Source organism: Drosophila santomea, chromosome X (assembly GCF_016746245.2).
Source record: "Drosophila santomea strain STO CAGO 1482 chromosome X, Prin_Dsan_1.1, whole genome shotgun sequence".
Taxonomy (NCBI): domain Eukaryota; kingdom Metazoa; phylum Arthropoda; class Insecta; order Diptera; family Drosophilidae; genus Drosophila; species Drosophila santomea.
The window spans coordinates 6,240,528-6,263,288 of record NC_053021.2 but is presented as its reverse complement, the minus strand read 5'-3'; the positions used below and the strand labels follow the sequence as shown (position 1 = coordinate 6,263,288).

Genomic DNA, 22,761 nt, shown 5'->3' with positions numbered 1-22,761 from the left:
AATTATCCCTCGTTTTGTTTGTAAAAGAATGCTGGCTTATTGAGACATTCAGGTCAGATGATCGTGATTTAATAACGATCCTTCCCACTAAGAGAATACCGGCACCCTCACATTTTTACCCGCCAATTTCAAGTCGCAACGAAAACCGCATATAACCTCAGTTTTTATTTTTTATTTTATTCAGTTTAATACAATGCCATACATATATACATCAGCGCATCAACTGCAGTTGTTTAAGAATAATTTATTAGCATTATTAACTCTCGGTTTTGGGCTAGTTTCTTTCGCTATCGTTTGTTTTTATTTGTTTGTTTGACACGACTAAGTAGACCAGTCCCATTGGTTAGAAAATTGGTTACTATATTTCACTATGACGTACGAAATATTATTTCGGCATAATAACATACATAGATATTTATATATATATATTTATATAGATAAATTTTGCGCTTTTCGTTTTTCTTGTTAATGTGTTTTTTTTTTTGGGTTCTCTTGTGACCTAATGACTAAAACAAACTTTTTAAAAAACTACATAGTTCATAACAAAAACTAAGATTAGTTAAAAAAAAATGGGGGAGGGGCGCTTCAGAAGCGCGGGGATGGGGTGAAAATAAGTTCTACTAAATCTTGGCTCTTTCGAAATTATTTACAAACTCAACACTCAAAATGTACTGTTAACGGTTTAAAAAATATATAACTTGTGCGCTGCTTCTGTGATTTTCCGCCTGACTTCAGTTGATTTCCTCAGTTTATTTATGAAAACTCAGGATCGGTTGAGCTCCTCGCGTTTGAAATTCCGTATCGCGTCCATCAGTTGGGAGCGCTGATCCGGCGTGGTGGGACCACTGCGTCCACCGTTGCTTTTCACGGGCTTCAGAGCCGGAACCACTTGTACGGGAGGCGGCGGCGGCGGCGAGGGCGTGGCCACTGGCTGCAATGTGGGCTTGAGTTTGACCTGAAGGCTCACCGGCTTGGTTTCCGGCTCCTGGAGCTTTAGCTCCACTTTGGTGGACCTCAAGGCCACGTTCGCACTTTTCGCCGGCGGTGCTGGTTTGCTTTCTGGCGGGGACTTGGGCGCGGCAGCTGCAGATGGAGTGCTTCCGTTTACGGACACCCTTATTCTCAGGGCCTGCTCGTGTTCCTGCTGTTCCTTGGCCAACATACGCTCCTTGAACCCGGTGCGGCGCAGAGTATTCTGGCCAAAGGGAGCTGGTGCAGGACTGGCTTCCACCGGCGGTGGTTTGTTCCTCTCCAAACTGGAAACGGGGCGTGGCAGGGAGTTCATGGCCAAGTTGTTAGCCACCTGGTTGGCTTTGGCAGCGGGTAGAGTGAAGCGATTGCTTTTGGCTGGACGCGGTAATGTGGAGGAATGGTTTTGAAGTGGATTTTGGACCTGTGCCAGTTGATCTATGCGATTTTCGATGCGTTTTTCCACAGGTTTTACCGGCGTCTTAAGCTTTACTTGAACTGAAAAGGTTTCCTCTACGATATCTTGCTCCTTTAGCTGCTGGACCTGCGGCTTCTCCTTCTGCTCCTGCTGTTGATTTTCCAAGATCTCATCTATGAGTGGCTTAACCGTAATGGGAACGTGGTATTCCTTTCGCTGGGGAATACCCATTCTTAGAATGGGTGAAGCCACTTCGATGGTGAGCTTGGTAGGCGGTGAAGTCACCTGTTGCGACTTGCCTGCGCCGCCAAAGATGTAGTCGCCTTCGTTCTTAATGGCCACTGTCGATTTGGGTCGTTCGCTCCAGGTGGCGAAATTAATGCTCGGTGGTCCGGAATACCGATATGTGGTTGGCAGCGGCTTGGAGCTCGGAGCTGGTTCAATCCGCTGACTTGATTCATTCTCCACCACGGCCTTCTCATTGGCGTTTCGCAAGTTAACCGGACTGACTGGCGTGGCTGGGGTATTTGGCGGAGTTATCGTCGGTTGGGCGTTTTGGGCATTGGTTGCGGATTCCTCCTTGACTGCTTGAACTGTTGGGGTGGGCTCTGGCAGCTTCTTGGCAGCTGGCGGAGACATCTTTGACACGGGAAGAGGTGATTCCTTCTTGGCCACAGGAAGAGGTACCTCCTTCTTGGCCACAGGTGGCGGCGATTCTTTCTGAACGGCTGTCTCCTTTGGAGGCAACGAAGTAGCTTGCTCCTCGACAGGCTTCACAGCAGGCGGTAACGATGGCCCTTCAACTGACGAAGATCGCTGGTCTGGCACTGCAGGCGATGACTTCTGCAGTACAGGCGATGACTTCTGCAGTACGGGTGAGGATGGATAGGCTTCCTGCACAGCTTTGACAGCAGGCGATGTGATTTGCACAACATCAGGATTCGAATTTTTCGGTACAGACGTGGGTGACTGTGGTACGTGGGTGACGTGGGTACGAGAGGAGCTGATGACTGTTACACCATCCACTGATGATTGTTCTTTGGCCATGCTCTCCAGCGCCTTAATGATCTTTGGTTGGTCTGTAACAGGCGTAGCTGCACTGCCTCCGCCTTCAGCCAAACTGTTCTTTCTGGAGTTCAAGATGGTCTTGATCACCTCCGGACTTTGCAATGAGGGTGATTCACCAATGCTCAACTCACTGGAGGAGCGTCTCTGGCCCAAACCATTGCCATTCTGCTCCAGCTTGTTTAGCGAGACGTGCGAGGAGCTGCGATGACTTAGAGCTCTTCCAGGCGCGGTTACCTCCGTCTCGCCGCCTGCCTGAAAGGAGTCAGCTCGTCCAATTCTGGTCGTACTTTTTGCCGTAGTTATGCTGAAGTTGGCCAATCGATTTGGTTTGGCCGATTCGATTTCAGCCAGCTGGGGATCGGGTTGTTTCTTAATCAACGTGTCCAGGCGCTGTTGGTTGATTATGGTGGCCAGCTCATCCACGATCTCGTCCAGCGGCGAGCCAGGACTTACCGAACCAGCATTGCGTTTCTGCATTTGCTGATCGGAGAAGTCGGGTGGCGGAGAGATGGGCACCGAGTAGTTCCACGAGGTGATCGAGCTTTCACTACCGGGAGTGGCCAGATTTCCATTTGTTATGCTCGCCGGCTGCTCCACGTGTTGGATATCCACTTCCTCGCACTCCTGGGCGGTCAGAGCTGCAGGTTCCGCCAGACTGGTTGTCGTTGGTTCAGGCTTCTTGGATGTCTGGCACAGCTTGAAATTGTACACCTTGATGGCCTCATCGTCCTCGGAGCTCGATTCCTGCTGTGATTTCTCCGCCTCTGGTTCGGGAGTGACGGAAGGCGATGGCGCTGGCTCTCCAATGCCGGAATCAGCTTGCTTTGAAGCCGCATCGTTGTCATCGTCCTCTGTGGCACTGCCCAAGGATCGCGGCTCTGGGGTGGGCGTTCTGTTCAGTAGGACTTTGGACACGTTGCCATTCGGTGATCCAATGCCATTTACTTGGGGCTGACTTGGAAGTGGAGGATTGGCTGTCGGGGCAATGGGCAAGGGCGTGGTTATTCTAGGTGCCGGTTGCGGAATATTCGGGGTGGGTGTCACCGGTTCCGGTAGGGAGGCCAGTGATATGTTGTCTCCCCCACTTTGGAAGTCCGGCGGCGGAGCCGGTGCCGTTTTCTTTTTGATCTGCAGCAAACGTTTCCGGGGCGTTGGTTCTGGACCGCCGGCAATCGGAGGCTTCAGTTCCAATGTAGCATAATGGCCATCCGTTGAGTCCTCATCCGGCGACTTTGAGCTGTTTCCATTGCAGTCCAACTCCACGGCACCGGATAGATTGGGCGTGGACATGCAGAGCTGGGGTCGCTTGACAATTACCGCATAGGCGGGTTCGCTCTTCAAGCTGGCAGCCGGAATATCCGGAACAGACTGCTCTGGAATGCATATCTGGCTTGGTGGCCGTGGAGCGGCTCGCTTCTTGCGCGGTGGTGGTGCTAGTACCTTGGCTGGCGGCACCACCACCGGGGTACGCGTGTAGTTCATTCCCGTGGAGTCCATGGAGTTCAGTGAGTTGCTGGAACTGTACGGACTCGGCGTTTTTGCCGTGACCTTCGAGTGCCGGCTGCTGCTGAAGTCCGAGCTGCTGCTCAGCGAGTCGCGAGCGACTCCGGTGCGCTGGAATTTGTGCATCACATCCGGATTGAAGTTGTCATACGACTCCGACTTGTGGCACAGCCGAATCTCGGAGAGGCCCACTGTTCCGATCGTTGACTCGCAACTGTACACCTGACTAGCATCCACTGTGAGGAGAGAAGTGAGGAAAGGTAGTTTTGTTTGGGGAAATCAAAGGAATAGATGCACTTACCTGGACTGCGAAACTCGTACTTGTCCGCGTCCAGCTGCTTGTTGTCGCAGACGAGCGACAGGAGCTTGCTCAGCGGCACCCGGGCACCCAGCCGGGCCACAAAGAGCTGATCCTTCGGCAGCAGGACGGTGATTCGGAAGGTCTGTTCGAAGGGCGCATTGCTGGTGGCCGCGGGCACCGGCGTTATCCGGTTGTACTCCAATTGACTAGTCTCGTTTAGGTCCGTGTCCGTGGATAGATGGTGCAGCTGCGTCGACGACTTGGACAACTTGCCCATGGAGGAGCTGCCAGTGCCGGATTTGTCTGAAATACAAAATGCAAATACAGTGATTAAGATGTTTGGGTGTTCATGGCCATGGATCTCTTGAATGAAATCCGCTTAATGAATGCCTTAAATAACTGTTTTTGGTTAAAGCATAATTGTTACTTTTGGGCCACTTACCCTTTTTGCGGCCAAACCAGCGGTTCAGTGTGGAGAAGCCGCCCTTCATGCTGCTCATGTTGTGGGCGTGGCTTCGCAAGTGTTTCACCCTCTCTCTCTCTCTCTCGCTCGCTCGCTGGTTTTCCGCTTCTTCCTCCTGCAGCGACTTCCGCTTCCGTTTCCGGGTCCGTTTGCAACGTGTCTGAACTTGCTCAACTCGGCGGTTGCTTCAAAATTTCGATCGAGTTTCGTAATATTCGTGGAGCATGCTAGAAAATGGCGTGCGATTTGTGAGCTGCAAAATCTGCAAGTGGAAAAAAGGCAGAAGGCAAGAAAGCGAGTCAGAAGCGCTCCGATTACAATAGACGCGCGCGGCCTTATCGGATTCTTGGCTGATAAGGATGATGAAGGGGAAGGTGGGTGGTGGGAGGAAGGCATTCCTTCTGGCTCCTTATCAATACCGTCTCTATGTATTAGCCACATACGCGTTTCATTCCAGCGAGGAGGAACACATCCATGATGCCCTCTCCCAAAACAAAAAACAGACTTATATGTTTGCTGCCTGCCAATAAACGGCAATTTCGATTTCAAAAGTATGTTCCAAAGTCGACTTGACGGAATTCCCTTTCCTTTCTACGTATTTGCTTTATCAATTCATTTTCTTCCCTGCTATTTGCCCTTTTCGCCTGGCTTAGTGCTTAATTGTCGGCCAGGTTGTTTAATGGCACACACTTACACACGTCCACACAAATATAAATACAAAATCGCTAGCGATAAGCTCGAGAAAATCGAAATCGTCGGCGGCATTGAGAAGAGCGCGACTCGCGGGCGTTTTTTGTCGCGTGCGAGTCATTTTCATTTGCACACAATGCAATGAAGTCGCGAAGGCGATTGTGCTTCTACAATCAAGCACATACGTATGTACATACAAAGGGGCGAAATGGAAGGGGGCGTGGCACTGCTCACTCAGTAGTAAGTTCTAATGACATACATAGTTAGGTTGGTGGTGTGGCAGTGTGAGTGCAAGACCATGCAAATTACGGGCAATTGTTGCAGCACCGCACCAACCTGCTCTATTGTCCGTGCACTGAGAGAAATAGAAGAGATCATGTGCCTGGGCCTCAGTAAGTAAGTTCTGTAAGCACATATAGTAAGGTATATGGAATATATAGAGATTCATATCAAAATCAAACATTTTAATTTGCTGTGCTGCGATTTGAACTTTTTTTGAGCCTTTAAATTTAACAAACCTATAAGGTTAATCGCAAGCAGTTCCCACAGGAAGTGCATAGTTGCCGGTAATTGGGAAATCAATTCAGTAAATAACCTTCTGAACGACAAATATAACAGATTAAATGCAAATAAATGATGATGGTTGAACGCTGTTTGTGTTTTGATTTTGTTCAATTTGTTGACCCTATTTTTTCAAAGCAAAGGTGAAGTTATTTGCACTTATGTATATACTTTGATTGCAGGGAATCTTTACAGGGACTTATGCTAATGACCCGTACTGTAGCCTGTTGTAGCCAATTGATTTGTGTTTTTGTGTTTGCTTCTTGGTGAACAGCCCCGACTAATTAGCCCAGCCATTAGACAGCCTAATTAGATATAAAACCCAAACCTGTAGTCGTCACGTCGATCGCCATTAAATCGGCTGGAAGAATTGGTACCCCTTAAACACGATTTTCGAAGGTATTTCCGAATATCATTCATACGAATGAATACCTACTTTCCAGCAGGTATTTCCCCGCTCGGTTAACCAACTTTACCAAACTCTTTTGGGCTATCAATACGGCAATGTATTTGTATTTGTTTTAGTCCAAGCGCTTTTATAGTCAGTCACTAAAGTTTACCTTGAAATAGACATGAGTAAGTAGAAATTCCGCAGCTATCGCGGGGCGACGATGAAAAACGTTTTTTTTTTTATTTCTTATTTTGGTTTCTGCCTTAAATCATCACGTTCCATAAACATGGCTGTTGGTGTTGCCAAAAATAATGAGCCTGCCTAATGGCGTTAAGTGTTTTTTTTGGGGGCCTTTGTGAACCGGCTAATTGAAATAAAAATTCATTTGCTCTCGGATTGTGTGTGTGGATGGCACGTGAACTTTATACTCTGTCAATTGCCATACTGTATGCGTATCTTTATGCAGACGCTTAAATTTATGGCCAACTATAAGCTCTTGGCTATCTGAACCTTTTGCCTAGTACGAGTTTTACTATATATGTATATTTGTGTGGTATATAGCATTTGAATATAGCGGTGAATCAGAGCCAACTACCAACTACCAACTAACAACTGCAGCTGAACAATCCGACGTAATTGAACTGTTTGCTTTGGCACGTTGGCTTCGTGTGTTTCGGGTTGGAGATGGTTAAGTAACCCTCCATCGATTTGATTGCGATTCCCACTTCTCACACGAGCAGCCCAGTTAACAGACAAACAACGAGTGATATGCCATATAACGACCCAGAGCAATTTCCATTTCCCATTCCAGCTCTGTTTATCAAGTCAATCGTTCCGAAACAAGGTCTACGAAACCTGGCGAACTCAGATCACTTATCGCAGTGTGAACTTGATTGATCAGCGACCTTAGCTACATACATACATACATATGTACATATTATAAACATGTATCTTTTGGCTTTGAAAACGAGCATCCCTAATCCCGAAACTAGCGTTTTGTTAAACTTAATTAGTGTATATTCTGTATTGTTGCCATCAAGAAGTTTTATGGCTTGCAGCCCACTAGAGATCCTTTGTATTTTTGGTTCTGAATGGGAACCATTAAAACCGCCAGCCATTTGGGTCTTTGATGGTTCTGCATCAGGGGGCAATAACTACGATTCCCATAATCGCATGCTAATTTCACGACTTGAGTCTTTTGCCATTTTAAAAGGCCGATTCTTCTCGCTCCGTTGTGTGTACTCTTCGAATTGGCAACTTTCTACCGTTAGACATGTGCCCGAATAAATGGAGGCATTTATTTGATTTCATTTTGGTGGCCCAAGTAGCGCGTTTAAATAAGCCATGTTTAAATAAGCCGAATCAGAAGTGCAAATAGTGGATGATTAATGGGCCAGCTCTGTGGGTTTCTGTGGCTTCGGCGGATGTGATTATTGGATGTATCGGAATGTTGGAATGTCGGCATGTCGGATGTCAGGGAATCGCTCCATCATGGGCTTAAATATAGAGATCTTGCAGCTGCGAATCAATGGCTATAACACTGACATTGAAGTTCGGCATTGCATTCAACGGATCCCATTGACTGACTGACTGACTGAGTGACTGAGGTTGATCCAAAGTTAGGCGATGATATCACTGGTGGGCAAATGGACGTGAGGGAATTTTTTATTGGTGCTCATCATTGTTTTTCAATAATCATGACCCATCCAGCTAGACAGACGGCTATGCTAATTCTGCTTCACTGGACTGGTGAGTCCAACCTGCGGAATGACTTTCTCGAGTCACTCGTTTTGCGACAACTTTATCTGGTCGCTTGTTGTTCGGTTGTTCATTTGTTTGGTTGTTCGGTTGTTTAGTTTGTTTTGAGTTATCAGCCTGCTGATACGCATGACTAATCCCGAATATGCTAAGTCGTAGTCGCATTCGCAGTCGTCGTTGTCGTAATGTCGCCACTGTCACTTGCGGGCCATTATCTATTTCAATTTGTGCGGCAATTTGAGCCACTTGATTAGGCCGCTTCACTCTGCAATGTGCGATCCCCTCGAGTTCTCAACCATATGCTACCTACATATATATCTAATATATATATCTACTATTATATATATATGTATGCCTATGAATGACAGCTATCACGTAGCACTGCAATGGATCGAATGGCTCAGGAGATGTCACACCTGTACCTTTGACATTCGATTGGGTAATCCAATGGCACTTTGCACTTCTCTAGAGTGACGTGTGTACTAGCGTGCAAATTGGACTGCTGCAGATAACCAACTCTACGTGGAACCAATATACCCTGCGTTCTACATCCACAGCAAGGTCTATTATTTTAATTATGTTACTAAATGTGAAGAAACAAAGCACAAATCAATCAAGAAAGCGCCATAGAGATAAAGAATAATTAGAATCGATGGCATAATACCGCTGAAAGAGACACCAAAGAAAGAAATGGTAATGGGTAATTGGTAATGGATTGCGAGTCCAAAGAATAAGTTTAAATATGAATGAGGCAGTTGGGATGGCCAAGTGAGAAGTGAGTTGGTGAAAATCGATAGACCGACTATTGTCCGCACTTTAAGCCAGGTTCTTGCGGTTCTGCCGCCGACTGAAATCCCAACATTGATGGCTAATTAAAAACAAATCGCCCGACGCTTATGGCTTATGGCAAGTTTGCCGTTAGTCTTACAAAGATAACAAAGTAGCAACTGTTTTGTAAGCGGCGAACGCGTACAGCTGTGTTCAAAATAATAGTAGCGGCTCAAGTGTTAAGTACGTGGAGAGAATATGGCCTGGATGCAGTTTCTAATTGCAATATCCATTCACTGCTAATATTATTGCAAGCGCAGCTGTATTGGTTGCAGTTGTTTCGCAGGATTGCTTAGTCAGGTTAGTGACGAATCACTCCTCGCACTTTGCACTTTCAATTCCAATTCGAATTCCGTTCGTGGCTTTCCTTTGCTCGTCACTAGCCTACACACATGCATACATATGTACATATATACAGCTACATATGTACATACATGAGTGCAGCGACAAATTGCACGTTGTCATAAACAGACAGGCATACATACATATGTACATAAATTGATGCACGCACAATAGAATTCAGCTTCAGCTATTAAGGCGAACTTGAAAAACAACAAAAAATTACGTACTAACTGCGACTAGCGGTGTTTGGTTTTTCGGTTTGGCTGTCTCTCTCTTTCCAGACGAGGAGAGGAGCAACTTTTGCGAACAAACGTTAACAACGACGACGTTAACAAAACTGAAAACAAAAACGCGCAAATTATGCATAGAACACAGAAGCACGCACACACGTGAAGAACACCACACACACACACACACAAGCAACGACACACGCAAGCAAGAGACCACAATAATAGTGGCAATAATAAAACAACGGTAACTCTCTAATAGTAGAGCCAACAGCCATCGAAGAGAGCCGCTCTCTCTCTAATGATATCTTATCAGACCATGCCAAACGATAGAGGAGCACAACAACAGTGTAACGCGAAAGGAAACACGAAAAATGCATGCGAAAAGTTTTTAAAGTTTTCTGATTGGAAATCCGGAACTTGGAGATTCATTTTTGGACGTTTCTAATTGGAACGATTGCGTAGAATTCTATTGATTCATTTTGGGTTGTTCATTCTTGAAACTTCGCTTTCATTGATAGTGAGCTGTATTTTCCGTTTCCACTTTAAAGAAACTCGCTCTACTTTCGGGTAGAGTTACTAAGGAATACGAAGCATCTTCAGATACTTTTTAGCGATTCAAAGCCTATGATTCCTGAACGAATATTTTGAGGATATCGTGGTTTCTTAGAGTGCGCTGTGCCTGGACTTGTAGTTCACTCTTGTGCCTGGTAGCTGGTACCTGTATCTGGTATCTGGAATCTGTTGCTCTGCGTATCTGTATCTTCACTTGTCGCTGCTCTTGGGCCAACTGAACTAAAGCTTTTAGCTATGTGCGTTGCATAAGTCAATGATGATGAGCTGCGCTGCGCCGACTGCAGCGCCGACAGAGTTGCGCAAGTCTCGCGTTCTGATTGACGACCTTCAATCGCAGTTAACTATTACTATTACGCGTGGGAGTCAGACCACCTTCTCTTAGTTTGCTAAGAGGTGGCGCTCCTTGTGCTAAAAATGTAAAAACAATAGCAAGACAAACCACCAACGCTTTTCACTGCCAGGAGTGGCGACGTCGACCTGCGTGACCATTTTCGGCCCAAAGCCAAGAAAATAAAAAAAAAAAAAAAAAAGGAAGGAAGCCTCACCTAAACGCACACGCACACTACCTTTCTGATGACATCATACATACATAGGTGAACCACCATAAATTGACATTCCGAAAGAGTGGCTATAGGGTGTGTTCCACCTTCTTTGCTCTGCGATTTAATCAAGTGCATCTTAGCAATGAAAATTAATTGATTTCAGTTTGCTGAAAATCGACATTGTGTACAAAATCATTGATGAACTATAGAAAACATTGAAGTGGGATTTTACACAAACCATTCGCAAAACATTACTATACTATGGAATAGGTGGTTTTGATCGCAAATGCTTCAAAAGCAATATTAGGTGCAAACTAAATCAGTTTCGGGAATCGATTAATCAGCAAACGGTCGACTTCGTGGGGTAGTAAGAGTTCGATTCCCACCTGCTAGCCTGCTATCATGCTATTATGGTATCATGGTATCGCATCCATCTCGCATGACTTTCCTGCCAGACCGAGCCTATCTTGATCACTTAAGGCCTGTTTGACTCGCTTATTAGCGGTTCTGCATTATCGCAAGCCCCGATAATGTACAACGTACGCGAAGAATTCCAATTCCAATAAATTTGGTCTTTCTCTCGGACGCCTGATATGGGTGAAGTATTTTTCGAGGGCGCCACCAAAACATTGAAACATTGGAGCATTGGAACACCCCAACTAACCGGCCGCAAACACCATACCATCTGGCACTCGATGTATACTTGTACTTGCACTTGTACTTATAACTAGTTGTACTTGTAGCTGGCATATCTCCATCCATAGTATAGTATTTGTAGTTGTACGGGCACGTTTTGGGGTCTGTGATAACCTCAACCTTAACACAGTCGTGTCTTCGTCTGCGTCTTCGGTCGTCGTGAAGGTTTCTGCGCAGACGGGGGCGTTGCTTTCAGTCGTGTACTATTTAGATGTCGATATGTGTAGCAATAGCGCAATAACACATTGTAACATCGTATCATTGAGGCATTTCTCCAAGCAGCCAACACACAACAGACAAAGACCTCCTGTCTGGTACTTGGTGACCCCGATTTGGGGAATTCTTATGCTGTTTCTACTCTCTCACTTGGCTTTGCCTCATTTTTTCTCTTTTTTTTTGTTCATTTCGTAGCTGTTGCGAAAAGTGGCACAAACTCATTTCGAAAAGCGGCAAGAAGACAGAAGAACACAGGGAACGAGTCGTAAACAAGTTTCGCGATGGCTAATTCGACAATGAAAACCATATGATCAGCGTAATAATAGTTATGATCATTGGCTGCCAGTGGCAGCTCAGTTCAGTTTGCTTCAGGTCGCCTCGAAAGATCTCTTCTTGTGGCAAATCAGTCATAAATATTTTGTGGCACGCCTCGGAAAAGTAACCCTCCTTCTTTTCACTGTTTTTGTTTGCCAGGGAAAATGTGCGGCATAGCTAAGAAAAGAGTTGATCCACATACCGGGCCACAACAATCTCCGTTAGCCATGGCCCTTTTATTTAGTTCTTTTTTTTTCCGTTTGCTTTTGCATGTCTCGCTTTAATTAGACTTCAATCAATGCCAGAGGCAATTGTCAGCGCCCTAGTGGCTTTATGGGCAAGCTACACTGGCGAAAACAACTAGTACTTCAGATTTGTGTGTATCGTGCATAGTAAGATGAAGTAAAAATGAAGAGGGAGACTCTGCCGAGTAAGCCTTAAGACCAGGCTATGAAGTATGAATTATACTCCACTTCTTTCTGTGCAGCAACTCGCACTGCAACTCTGACGTCAGTCATTAGTTCGCAGAATGGGGTCAACTGCAGTACTGGAGTAATGCAGTCTGGAGAGTCTTAGCCAAACTGACAGCTGCATGCGTTTGCGTTTGCGTTTGCGATGATTTCAATTCGACGAGATGCAAGCAGCTTGCAGATGCAAGCAGCTGATTCAATTACGAGTTACGAGTGCAGTGCAGTCAGCCGTCCGGACAATTCAATGTGGCTCAATCTGCCACAGACATTTGCGTACACACATGTCTTCAAATTCGCAGTGCGGAGTGCGGCAGGAGATATCCACTTACACATGTTGATCCATCTTGTATTACATATGTATGTGCATAGCCAGCACTATCGCTGCTTTATGGTCGTCTATTAATCTATGAAGTACGAGTATTTGTAGCTATAAACTTTTGCATCTACAGCTGCTTGTGGACTTTGACTAGGGTCACAAGTAGTAAGTAACAAGAACGTGATATAATGCTTATCTGCGATCAAAGTGTAGTAAGAAATACTTGCGATGCTGGAGGTCAAGAATTGTAGTACGAGTATGTGGTGTGTTTGTTGCTATTTTGGCAAATAACATTCAGTAATTGCGGTTGCTGGCCCATTTAGTGTAGCCCATTGAATGGATACCCTTTCGTGGCACTGACCACCTGCCAGTTGCTTTTTTAGTTGTTTTTCTTTTCGAAACTTCAGAGCACTGAAAATGCCGCTCAATAAACGGCAACGGTGCATAGTCAAGCAACCTGTCAAGATCGGGTTTTTTATGATTATTTTTTGGGTGTTTGAGTGTTGCAACTGGCAACAGGCAACTGCCACAGAGGCAGCAACATGCTCACTAGCTCACCAGCTCCACACACATCCAGCACAAGCAATTGCAGACCAAGTGCTGCTAACAACAAATTTGTTGGAGTGCATTTTCCACATTGCAAACGGGGATGCCGGTTTTTTCAAATCTCCAACCCCGCCCACTGGCCAAACGAGCTGGAAAACGGCTGGAAAACGAGCTGGAAGAAAGTGAAGCGAAATGAAATGCAGCTGCACCAGCCACATGCCACTTGCAACTTGCTACTCGCGCACCTACCAACTAGCAACTTTTTCTTCTCTCCCTTTCTTTCTCTCTCTCTCTCTTTCTGGCTTAGGCAGCTTTCTTACTTGGGTAATAACTGGCTTGCATTTCATTTGAAAGACGTTTAACGCACTGCTTTAATTGCATTGTGGCAGCTGAGATGCAACTGCAACCATCGAACGCAAGTTGCAGCGTGTTGCTGCTACATACACTCATATATAACTATAGCTCCTGGGCTTGCCGTTGCCAAACAACCTTGACATGCAGCCAAAATAATGACAGGAAATCGTCGACAAGTGCGCGACAAGTGGCTCAAACCCAATCCCATCTGCAGTTCCAAATCAGACATCTCCATTCTACGATCACCAAACCCATCCATTCCAATCTAGTCCCACACCGAGATGAGCTCGCCTCGCCTTACTATTATAGTTAGTGTCACAGTGAAGCCTCTGCAGATTGACCCGTTTTTCTGCCTCTATACGCTTTCATTTGTAAGTCGTCGCTGAAGTCATACATTCTACCAATAGGCCACCGAAAGTGTTTAGGTTTCCGCATCAGTTGGAATCGCATCTAGTGTCCGCATCTTAGTCCGGCTTAAAGATGTTCAACTGTGGTTAGATTGCCTTGGTTGGTCGCGCTTTTTAATTGCACGTCGCATCCAACCGGTTGCCACTCGAATTGAACAATCGCCGCCCATGCCATCCACGTAAATGTATCTTGAATCTGTATCTTGAATCTGTATATCCGTAAGTGCAAGTATCTGCATTTGTTTGCCAGGCGAAGCAACAAAAATGCGGCTAACTTCGTTTTGGCCATTTGAACCGATTTATCATGGACTGGTGCACTGGCGGACTGGTGGACAGACGTAGTTTGGAAGTGGAGTGTCTGCACCACAAAGTGCACCACTGCACCACTAGGCGGGGTGCATTGAACCAATCGAAATTGAATCGAACAAATGTGGCTCACCTTGGCGCAAATTAATTCTCTATTGCTCTCTTTTCCTTTGGGCTATGTGCCTATGCATGTGTGTGTGTGTGTGTGGAGGTGTGTGTGTGTGTATGGGAGGGTGGGGCAAATGGGCAAATGTTTATCAATGAAATTGGACAGCTGAATGGGTAACTAGGTGGCCAGGTGCCACCGCGAACCACCAATTAGTGGGTGAACATGGCCTGGCCAAAAATGAGTAAAATGCTCAGTTAACTTTAAGCATTTCCATTACAAATTGTATGAAAAGACAGACTTTCTTTGGCAAATCTTGAGCAGATTGCGTGGACATAGGAGGAGTGGTGTTCTTTCAGGCGACTATATGCTGTATATGCAGTTCAGATAGCTTACAGATCAGCATTCCCCTGGGTGCAGAGATCGGATCCGATTACTCTGGTGATCCGCTCCAGAAGCCGGATGACCAGTCGCGAAATGGATGAGCTCACACCACCTGGAATGCAGTAGCGATTCGGAGTCTGATTCCGCAAACAAAATGCCAAAGTACGCATAAAGCTGTATGAAAAGTATAAAAAGTATAAACAGTATGAAAAAAAAGCCAAGGGGGAACAAACCCAGGCGCATGTCATTGCCCGGACTTGGAAACGGATTCCATTCGATTCGATTCGATTCGACTCAAGTCGGAGACTCGAAAACTGTCAGCCATATATTTGCATGGTAGATAATGGCCATCATCTGGCTGGCATTAAGATTCATTGCGAATGCAAGTCACAGCTTTTGGATGGTGGGAAACTACGGACACGACTGTCGCTGACCTTGAAATGGACCCCATGGAAAAGCAAAGCCAAGAAATCTGCCAACGAAATCCGGCAAGAAAATCCAGCCAAGAAATCCAGCCAAGAAACCAGCCAAGAAATTCACCATCAGGGCAGAGAAAGTAGTTAGCCAGCCAAGCAACCAGTTGGCGGCTAAGAAAAAGTAAAATTATTTTAGGACAGGCCGCCGAGAAAAGTATGTCACCTGCACCCAAGGCACTTAGACTTTTAGAGCTGGCCGAAAAAACCTGGCAAAGACCTGGCCAAAAACAGCTGTGGCAAGTGGCGGGTTTTACTTTCTGCCCGAAAAGCGGTGCACAGAGGAAAAATACGTACGTTGCAAATACGACTCAGTATACTTGAGGTTTTTGAAGTAGAAATTAATCGCTCAGTGTAACGTATCGACAACAAGTCTCTCTCGCCAGATTCGCATACTGGCCAAACAAGTTGGCCAAGGCCCCCCGATCACTGATCGCTCCGCTGGATCACTCCCAACTGGATGCCACTGCGTGTTGCATGCCTTCTCTGAGCAGGAAGCACTTGCAACTTGCAACACTTGCAGCACGCAAGCGCCGCGCCGCTTGATTTGAGCTCTGGTTCGCTTTTCGATATGCCACTTTTCGGAGTTCGCCTAATGGAATTCCAGCAGCCTGCACTTATATAAAAGATTAGACCCGCCGATGCCACAGTCATGTCACGTAGCTCCCGGCTGCAGATATCGACTGTCGACTGTTGACTGTCGAGTGTCCAAGTCTTGGAGCCTCGGACTCCGGACTCCGAACTCGAGATTATACAATGCACAATATACACACTCGCACAATGATCGAAATGTGTGTTTTGGGAGCGTCTCTCGCTCATGTGAGGCACGTCCTCAGGCATCATGCTTGGGACATTAGCTAAACCCATTGGGACTTCAATCGGGGGCTTCGATTTGGGGCTGTCCGTAGTATTGGCATCCATAGTATTAGTATGTGCGAGTGCTCCGATGGCGAAATGAGACATCGATTGAGAGGCGATTTCGTCGGGGGTATAGATTCCCCAGTATATAACTATACATTACTATTTCTCAAAAGCAACTGATCAAATAGTTCTTACCATTCTCGCTGTTGTGTGGGCTTAACAAATGATACACAATTTGTATAGAATTTGTGTGTGGAATTCAATCGTTCTATTTAGTATTCTACGTGCAGGTTCTTGACAGAGAAAACATAGTTTTTTTCTCGCATTACCTGAGTTTTGTTGAAATTCCCCCCTTCTACTCGCATGTACAAATGTCAAATAACTAAGCCAAATCACGTATCGATATTTGCTATGATTATGCAATACATGGCTAAATCTGTTTTGTGCATTTGGGGCGTATTTCACGCACGTCTTCCCGCCCGCCGCTCTTTCTTCTCCACAGTCTTCTCCGCAGTCTTCTTCCCAGTCTTCTCGTGTTTCTGCAGCCCTTGCCCAACATTCGTGGATTTCATGCTGACCCACTTGCCCCAATGCGATCCCATTTCAACTCTTCGTCTCCGTCTTTCGTCGCTTCTCCTCTTTCTTTTCTTTTATTTTCTTTTTTGGTTTTGTCTCTTTTTTTCTGCCCCTTTTTTCTTTTGGCCATTTTCAATGTCAACACGCTTTTTTTTTTGGGTGACAATGAAGTCAACTGGAGCTGGACGCGTTTTTTTGCCTAATTTCTTTGGACAGCGCGTGTGTTTTGCATTTTCAGTCAAACAAAATACAAAAAAAAAATGGTTTGCGAAAACCAGAATTTACACAAAATCATATGTAAATGCCATTGAAGATTTGCATAAAGACGCGCCATAAATAACAGTTTTTATATTTTATTTTCGTCAGCAGCTTTCAGGTTCAAAGCAATTAAGTAATAACACAAATCAAAGCTAACAAAGGCTAAACGTAAAACATAAGTTATGCAAGTCCCGCCTAGCGAAAGAAACTTCGGTTCGCTGATCTGAAAACACATTATTACCACGCATTTCAAGTTCAAATACAGAAAACCCCGTTTTGGGCTAATTTCAAAACTGCTTTTTAAACTCCACCACAACACCTCAAATGCAATGAATCCAATAAAAACCAATACACTCCGGTGGTCAGTGGCCGGTCAACTGCATTAATAATGCTGGAATATGTGTATGTATATGTGTTTATGTCGAGTTTTTAACGCTTTCGTACTCGGCACAATTGAGTCGAATTGCAATTGAAAAGGAAAAACGAGAAGCGACAAGAAGCGAATTGCAATTGTTAGACAAGCATACAAGTGCGTACCATGTGCACAGTGGAGGCCACTCAAATAGCACTGAATTTCGAAAAGCTGGCTAGCTTTCGAGTGAGGAATGTTGCAGCTAGCAATCGGTTTCATTTATTTGGTCAATGATCTGTGAACTAAAGCAAGTTGTACTTCGTGACTGAACACATCTCACTTTTCTTTTTCTACATTTTTCCCAAGTTGTTCTTTATTATAGCCAGTTTGCACTTGATATTTAGCAAGGCCTTATGTGAATTTAAATAACCAACTCCGACTCCAACTCCCACAGCCAACAAGCTCGAATAAAGAGTTTATAGCTTGCCGAAGTTAAGTACCACTAAGTAAATGAAACAAACAAAATAGAAAAAAAAAAAAAAAGCCCATAATTATTTGAAAGCGTTAAAGCAAAATAGCAAAGCAAATGTTTCCCATTTGGCTGACTCCTTGCATTGCTATTAACTGAGCTTTATTTGTTTATTCATGCATGCCCGCCCATAAGAGGGTGTTTAATTCCATCTCCATTCCATCTGTTCATCGGTTCATCTGTTCAGCTTTGCTTGAATGCTCTGTTGCAAGCAAGTCTGCTGTGCAAGCATGCTTTCGGCTCATGCTTCGGTTCTCGCCATTGGCGGCACGTGGTACAAAATCAGCTTTGCTAGCTCGTCGCCCATTTTTCGTGTGACAATTTTTGCGTTGGGAAATCTTTGAAGCGTCACCAAAGTCTAAAATTTCAACGGTTCGCAGGAGGCAAGTGGAGTGGAGGGTATGTGATGGGATGGGATGGGAGCATACCGGTTTGCTTAGAGAGCAAACACGTTTGCTGAGCGGCTGCCCTTGTCAAGGTCATGCCCAGTCAAATGCTACTCTTTTTTTACATTATTTTGGTTTCTGTTTTACCAACGGCAGGCCAACTGCAGCATTCGGTTCACAATTTAATGGTGTAGTAAAATGATGGATCAGCAGCTGATCTATTGTATAACTGTGATGTCCCCGACTTTTAACACAAACACCAACATAAAAAAAAAAGAAAAAAAATACCTTGTTTGGTCAGAAGGGGGGAAAATAAACTCTGGTTGTTGGGGGCTCTTGAGTTCAACGACTCCTCATGACAATTGGCCATTGTTGGTGTTGTTGTTTGTTGAATGTTTTGTCGTGGCAAAAGAAAAAGCACAAGCACAAGCGCAAGCACAAGCAAAGCAACAGCACGAGCAATTAAAAAGACGTTAATTTGTCGACTTTTTGTGGCCACGAAATTGAATTTTCAACTGACCAACTCCAGTGATTAATAGCATTGACGACCAGCTGACTTGACTGACTTTCAGCTATCTCCAAACTCGAATCAAATTCTTTGAGTCGAATTGCTTTGGAGGCAAATGGGGAAATGGTCCGCTTCTGTCGTTCATAATTACCGGAGTCTAAATTAACGACTGCGGCGCAAACGCCAACGGTTAAAGTCACAGTCACAGTCAGCGAACTCTGAACACACACACACCCGGATAGACACACAGCTACAAAGTTACAGATACAAATACAGATATGGATACGGATACAGATACATACTGCCAAAGGTATGCTCGTGCATGATTCTAATTACTATGTATGGGCTTTGTGTGCCCCATGGATTATATAGACAATGCATAGGGAGCGGGCTGAAGAATAGTAGAATCCAGCAGCAACAAGAAATCCATTGTTCGTCGAGCGTCGCCAGCGGAGCGTCAGTTGGAGCATGGGGAATGGGGGGAGTGGGGAATGGGGAATGGGAGGAATGGGGAATCGAGAACGGAGAATGGAAGTTCAAGTACCCCCTGGCAGAGGCATTACATGATAGCTATAGATCATAGAGGAAGTCTTTAAGCAAACGTCGTATCCCAAGGGAAAAGATGAGGTGGTCTTCTGGTGGGGGGAATCTTAGGAACTCTTTGATAGTTTAGGGAAAACTGCCATCAAATGACTTTACGTATGATTGCATGAAATATTTAAAACATATTGTTAACCTAATAGCTGTTAACCAAAATCAAATTACCGAAGCGGCACTATTATCTTTCCCGCATTTGTTGCACAGGTTGTAGCAGTTTTGTGTACACAACACAACGCATTACACAGAATTCCCAGTATCAAAGGTAAAAGGGGATCATCGACGGCGACTGGCCATTAAAGATTTAGAAAGGCCCTTCAACGCGCAGTGGCGGCTTGTCCAAAATCGAACGAAAGTGAGAGGAGCGCGCGGCAGAGTGACAGGTACACAAAACGCGAGATAAAGAAGTAATGGCGCCCAACGGGGGGCTTTTGGAAGGAGGAGTTGGGGTTGGAAGGAGGAGGAGGTTGCCCAGGTGGGAAATAAATAAAATAAAAGAGAGTGATCCGAATCGGAAGGGAAATAAGGCGCAGAGCAGATTCCTTCAGCGAGTGTGTGTAACCCAAGACTTTGTTTGCTCCTCTTTTGTTCGCATTTTGAATTCTGGACTGGGAATGGGGATGGGAACTTAAGCTTGAGCCGCTTGCGAGGAGGCAGCTGTTGGGCCGACACTTTTTTTATTTTTCGGTTTTTTTGGTTTTCGGTAGGGTTTGTCAGTTTTCAATCTGGAAGTGCTCGAGCTTATTGCGCGTCGCTGAGAATCAGCTTCAGATTCAGATTCAGAAACAGATTCAGATTCAGAATCAGAATGAGAACAATTCTACGGTGAGTCAAATGGCGTGGACAAACTCAACAAGCCCAAGCATCTTTTGTTTTCTCACTGAAATCACTGAAATTGTTTATTGTTCGGCGGCTGGAGCAATGCAAATGTTGTATAAAATTCAATAAACTTTAATACAAAAACCAGTTTATCAGTTGCCCAGAGAAAAGTCTTGGGCAAAAGTTGCCAAATAATAAACGCCATATGTATGTGTACATTAAAATTAAAAAACAAAAAATGTATAAATACAATACAAAAAAAAAGGGGGAAAACAAAATCGTCGGCAGATTCGAGCTTCATGTCCCAATCATCATGATCACCGTTTGTTGTCTTTGTCGCCGCGTTTTTGTTTGTCTTGCTTTTTATTTCTTTTGATTTTTTCCTCCATTTTTGCTCTTTTATGTTTTTTTTTTTGCGTTTTATGTGAGATTCAATTAAAAACTTTTGACCAGCTATTTCATAAATTTGCGGGTTTACGAGTGGGGGAAATTAGAGGAGGGTGCTCCTATCGCATCCATCTCCATCTAACCAGTTTGATGTTAATCAATTTTCGCAACAAATTTTTGCACTTGCCATTTGCCTTAGCGGAACCAAAAACAAAAAAAAAACAAGCTGCGAATGTTTTGAAAAAGGAAACATGCGCTAAATAGAGCCATACAAGTATCTATTTACGTTATAGCTGGCTGTTTATTGGTTTTTTCGAGTTTCTCACTTGCTGGAAATTACTTAATATGCATTTAACCGCCATGCTTCGACCTTACATAGCTATGGCTGCCTGCTTTTTTGATCGATAGTTTGGAGCTAACTGAAAGCCGCGATAATGCCGTTTCCGCTGCGGTTTTCATCGCCGATCGGGCCAGCATCATTATGGCCATAAACCATTGATTGCCGCTCAGTTCAGTTCAGTTATGTGGCCGCCTGCCAGTTTGGATAATTATATTATCACAGCGCCCGTCGTCGGCATTCTGGTTCTCACTCCGCAGATCCAACAGATCCGTCAGTTCTTCAGATCTCTCAGATCTTCAGATATCCAAGCATCGGCGACGAGGAAGTGGCGTCGAGAGAGCTTTCGATCCAAACCAATCCAATCCAATCCGATTCACTGCTTTCACTGCTGACTCAGTGGCTTTTTCTTCTGACGAACTGCGACTATCTGTCATTTTGATTTTCCGCTTTTTGCAGGGCACCTTGGGGCAATCGCACTTGAAGATGGTGCAATTTCCCAGACTGCGGGGAAAAACACAAAACCAGGGAAAAAAAACAAACCAGTTGATTTCACCTGTTTCAACATATTTAGCTCCCCAGTTTCATAAACAACAAAAAAAGGACATGGTAGTGCTAAATTCTTCAGTTAGAAACACAGTCTAAACATTATTGGATGGATATGCCCGGAGTTCTTTATATACATATAATATAAGTAGCATGTTTTTATGCACATGGACAATTAGCTTGCCACATCCTTTGCCCCACTGTGCAACGTGTGAATTCTGCAGCACAGGCGAGTTTTTTGCCCCCAGCGCACCGGCATAATTTACCGTTTTGGAGCTTTATCCGCCGATCGCAGATCGTTGTTAGTTGGCAGTATTATTACTGTTGGTGTTGCACTGCTAACACCACTGTAAGTGAATTTTTCAGAGCTGCTGCAAAACGGAAGAAGAAACCAAGCAGAAGAAGAAGAAGCAACTGACAACTTACCTAGACAACGACCTCAATTAGCAAATCTGTTTGGGCCGCGTCTTTCCATGGTTCTAACTGCCTTTTGATGTGGCCTGAACTGATCTAATGCGATGCGATGTACTGCGATGTGATGTGATGTGATGTACTGTTGTTGGCTTAATGGCGCTCTATTTCCTGTCAGTTCGCATGCAGCCAGGTTAGCACTCTCTCACACATACTCTCTTTTCTATCTTTCTTTTTTGGTTAATTTTTTGGTAGGCACTTTCAAGCAAAAAAAGTGAAAAAAAAAATAAAAAACAGAAGGGCACAAAATAAGGCAAATTATTTTGCACACACTTGAAAACTCGTACACTCTCGCGCAGGCCAATTAAAAAGCCATGTAACGTATGCAACGTATGTAACGTATGTAAATAAACAAAGCTCGGCGAATTCTTTCCCCAACTTTTCTACCGCGAGAAATCGGCGCAGCGAGAGCGTCCGTTCGGCATGAAACTCGTTTCTCGACTGAACCAACGAGCCGCTCAGCTGAAAGCTGAATGCTGACTGAGCCTCAGCTGCTGCTGCAGCTGCTCGCACCAAGAGCGAGCGGGAGAGCCCAGCCACCCAACCACCCTCCGACCTGGAAGCCCAAGCTCCGGGGAACCGATCCCCCCGAGACTTGGCACTGCACACGTTGCCTACGAATGGGATCGCAATTAATTTGACCAACATTTTCAGTGTGGGAAGCAGAGTAGCCAGTGCCATAAGATCAAAAAAAGGGTATCCCAGTGCGGCCAGAGTTCTGGCTTTGGGGAAATCAGATTTTCAGCTACACAGGTGTAGGGTGTAGATCACATCATCATCAGTTGTATTCAGTTGTAGAATCAGCAAGTGAGACCCAAGTAACGCGGCTCAATTGCAATGGGAATGGAAATGGCCTCACAATGCTAGAAATACACATTCGATGATTTGATTTATTGTATATTGAATTT

The 22,761-nt window shown here is 45.0% G+C and overlaps 1 protein-coding gene across 4 annotated transcripts; it reads right to left on the bottom strand.

Moving 5' to 3' along the window:
- Positions 1–156: 156 nt before the first annotated feature.
- Positions 157–22,277, bottom strand: LOC120456840 (proteoglycan 4). 4 transcript variants are annotated; one of them, XM_039643894.2, is made up of 4 exons: positions 21,809–22,277; positions 4,702–4,984; positions 4,260–4,562; positions 157–4,194 (listed from the first exon to the last, which is right to left on the bottom strand). In XM_039643894.2, exons 2-4 carry the CDS (start codon positions 4,757–4,759, stop codon positions 764–766), a joined length of 3,792 nt encoding a protein of 1,263 aa, XP_039499828.1. In that variant the 5' UTR covers positions 4,760–4,984; positions 21,809–22,277; the 3' UTR covers positions 157–763. The 4 variants fall into 4 exon arrangements, with proteins under 4 accessions (XP_039499828.1, XP_039499827.1, XP_039499829.1 ...); XM_039643893.2 differs by lacking the exon at positions 21,809–22,277 and adding an exon at positions 9,520–9,639; XM_039643895.2 differs by lacking the exon at positions 21,809–22,277 and adding an exon at positions 9,524–9,634.
- Positions 22,278–22,761: the final 484 nt, after the last annotated feature.

Coding starts and splice junctions, on each gene's coding strand:
- LOC120456840 (XM_039643894.2), bottom strand. CDS start 4,759: ATGAGCAGCATGAAGGGCGGCTTCTCCACACTGAACCGCTGGTTTGGC. Junction 4,563..4,701: donor CTGGTTTGGCCGCAAAAAGG/GTAAGTGGCCCA, acceptor TTTGTATTTCAG/ACAAATCCGGCACTGGCAGC. Junction 4,195..4,259: donor GTACGAGTTTCGCAGTCCAG/GTAAGTGCATCT, acceptor CTCTCCTCACAG/TGGATGCTAGTCAGGTGTAC.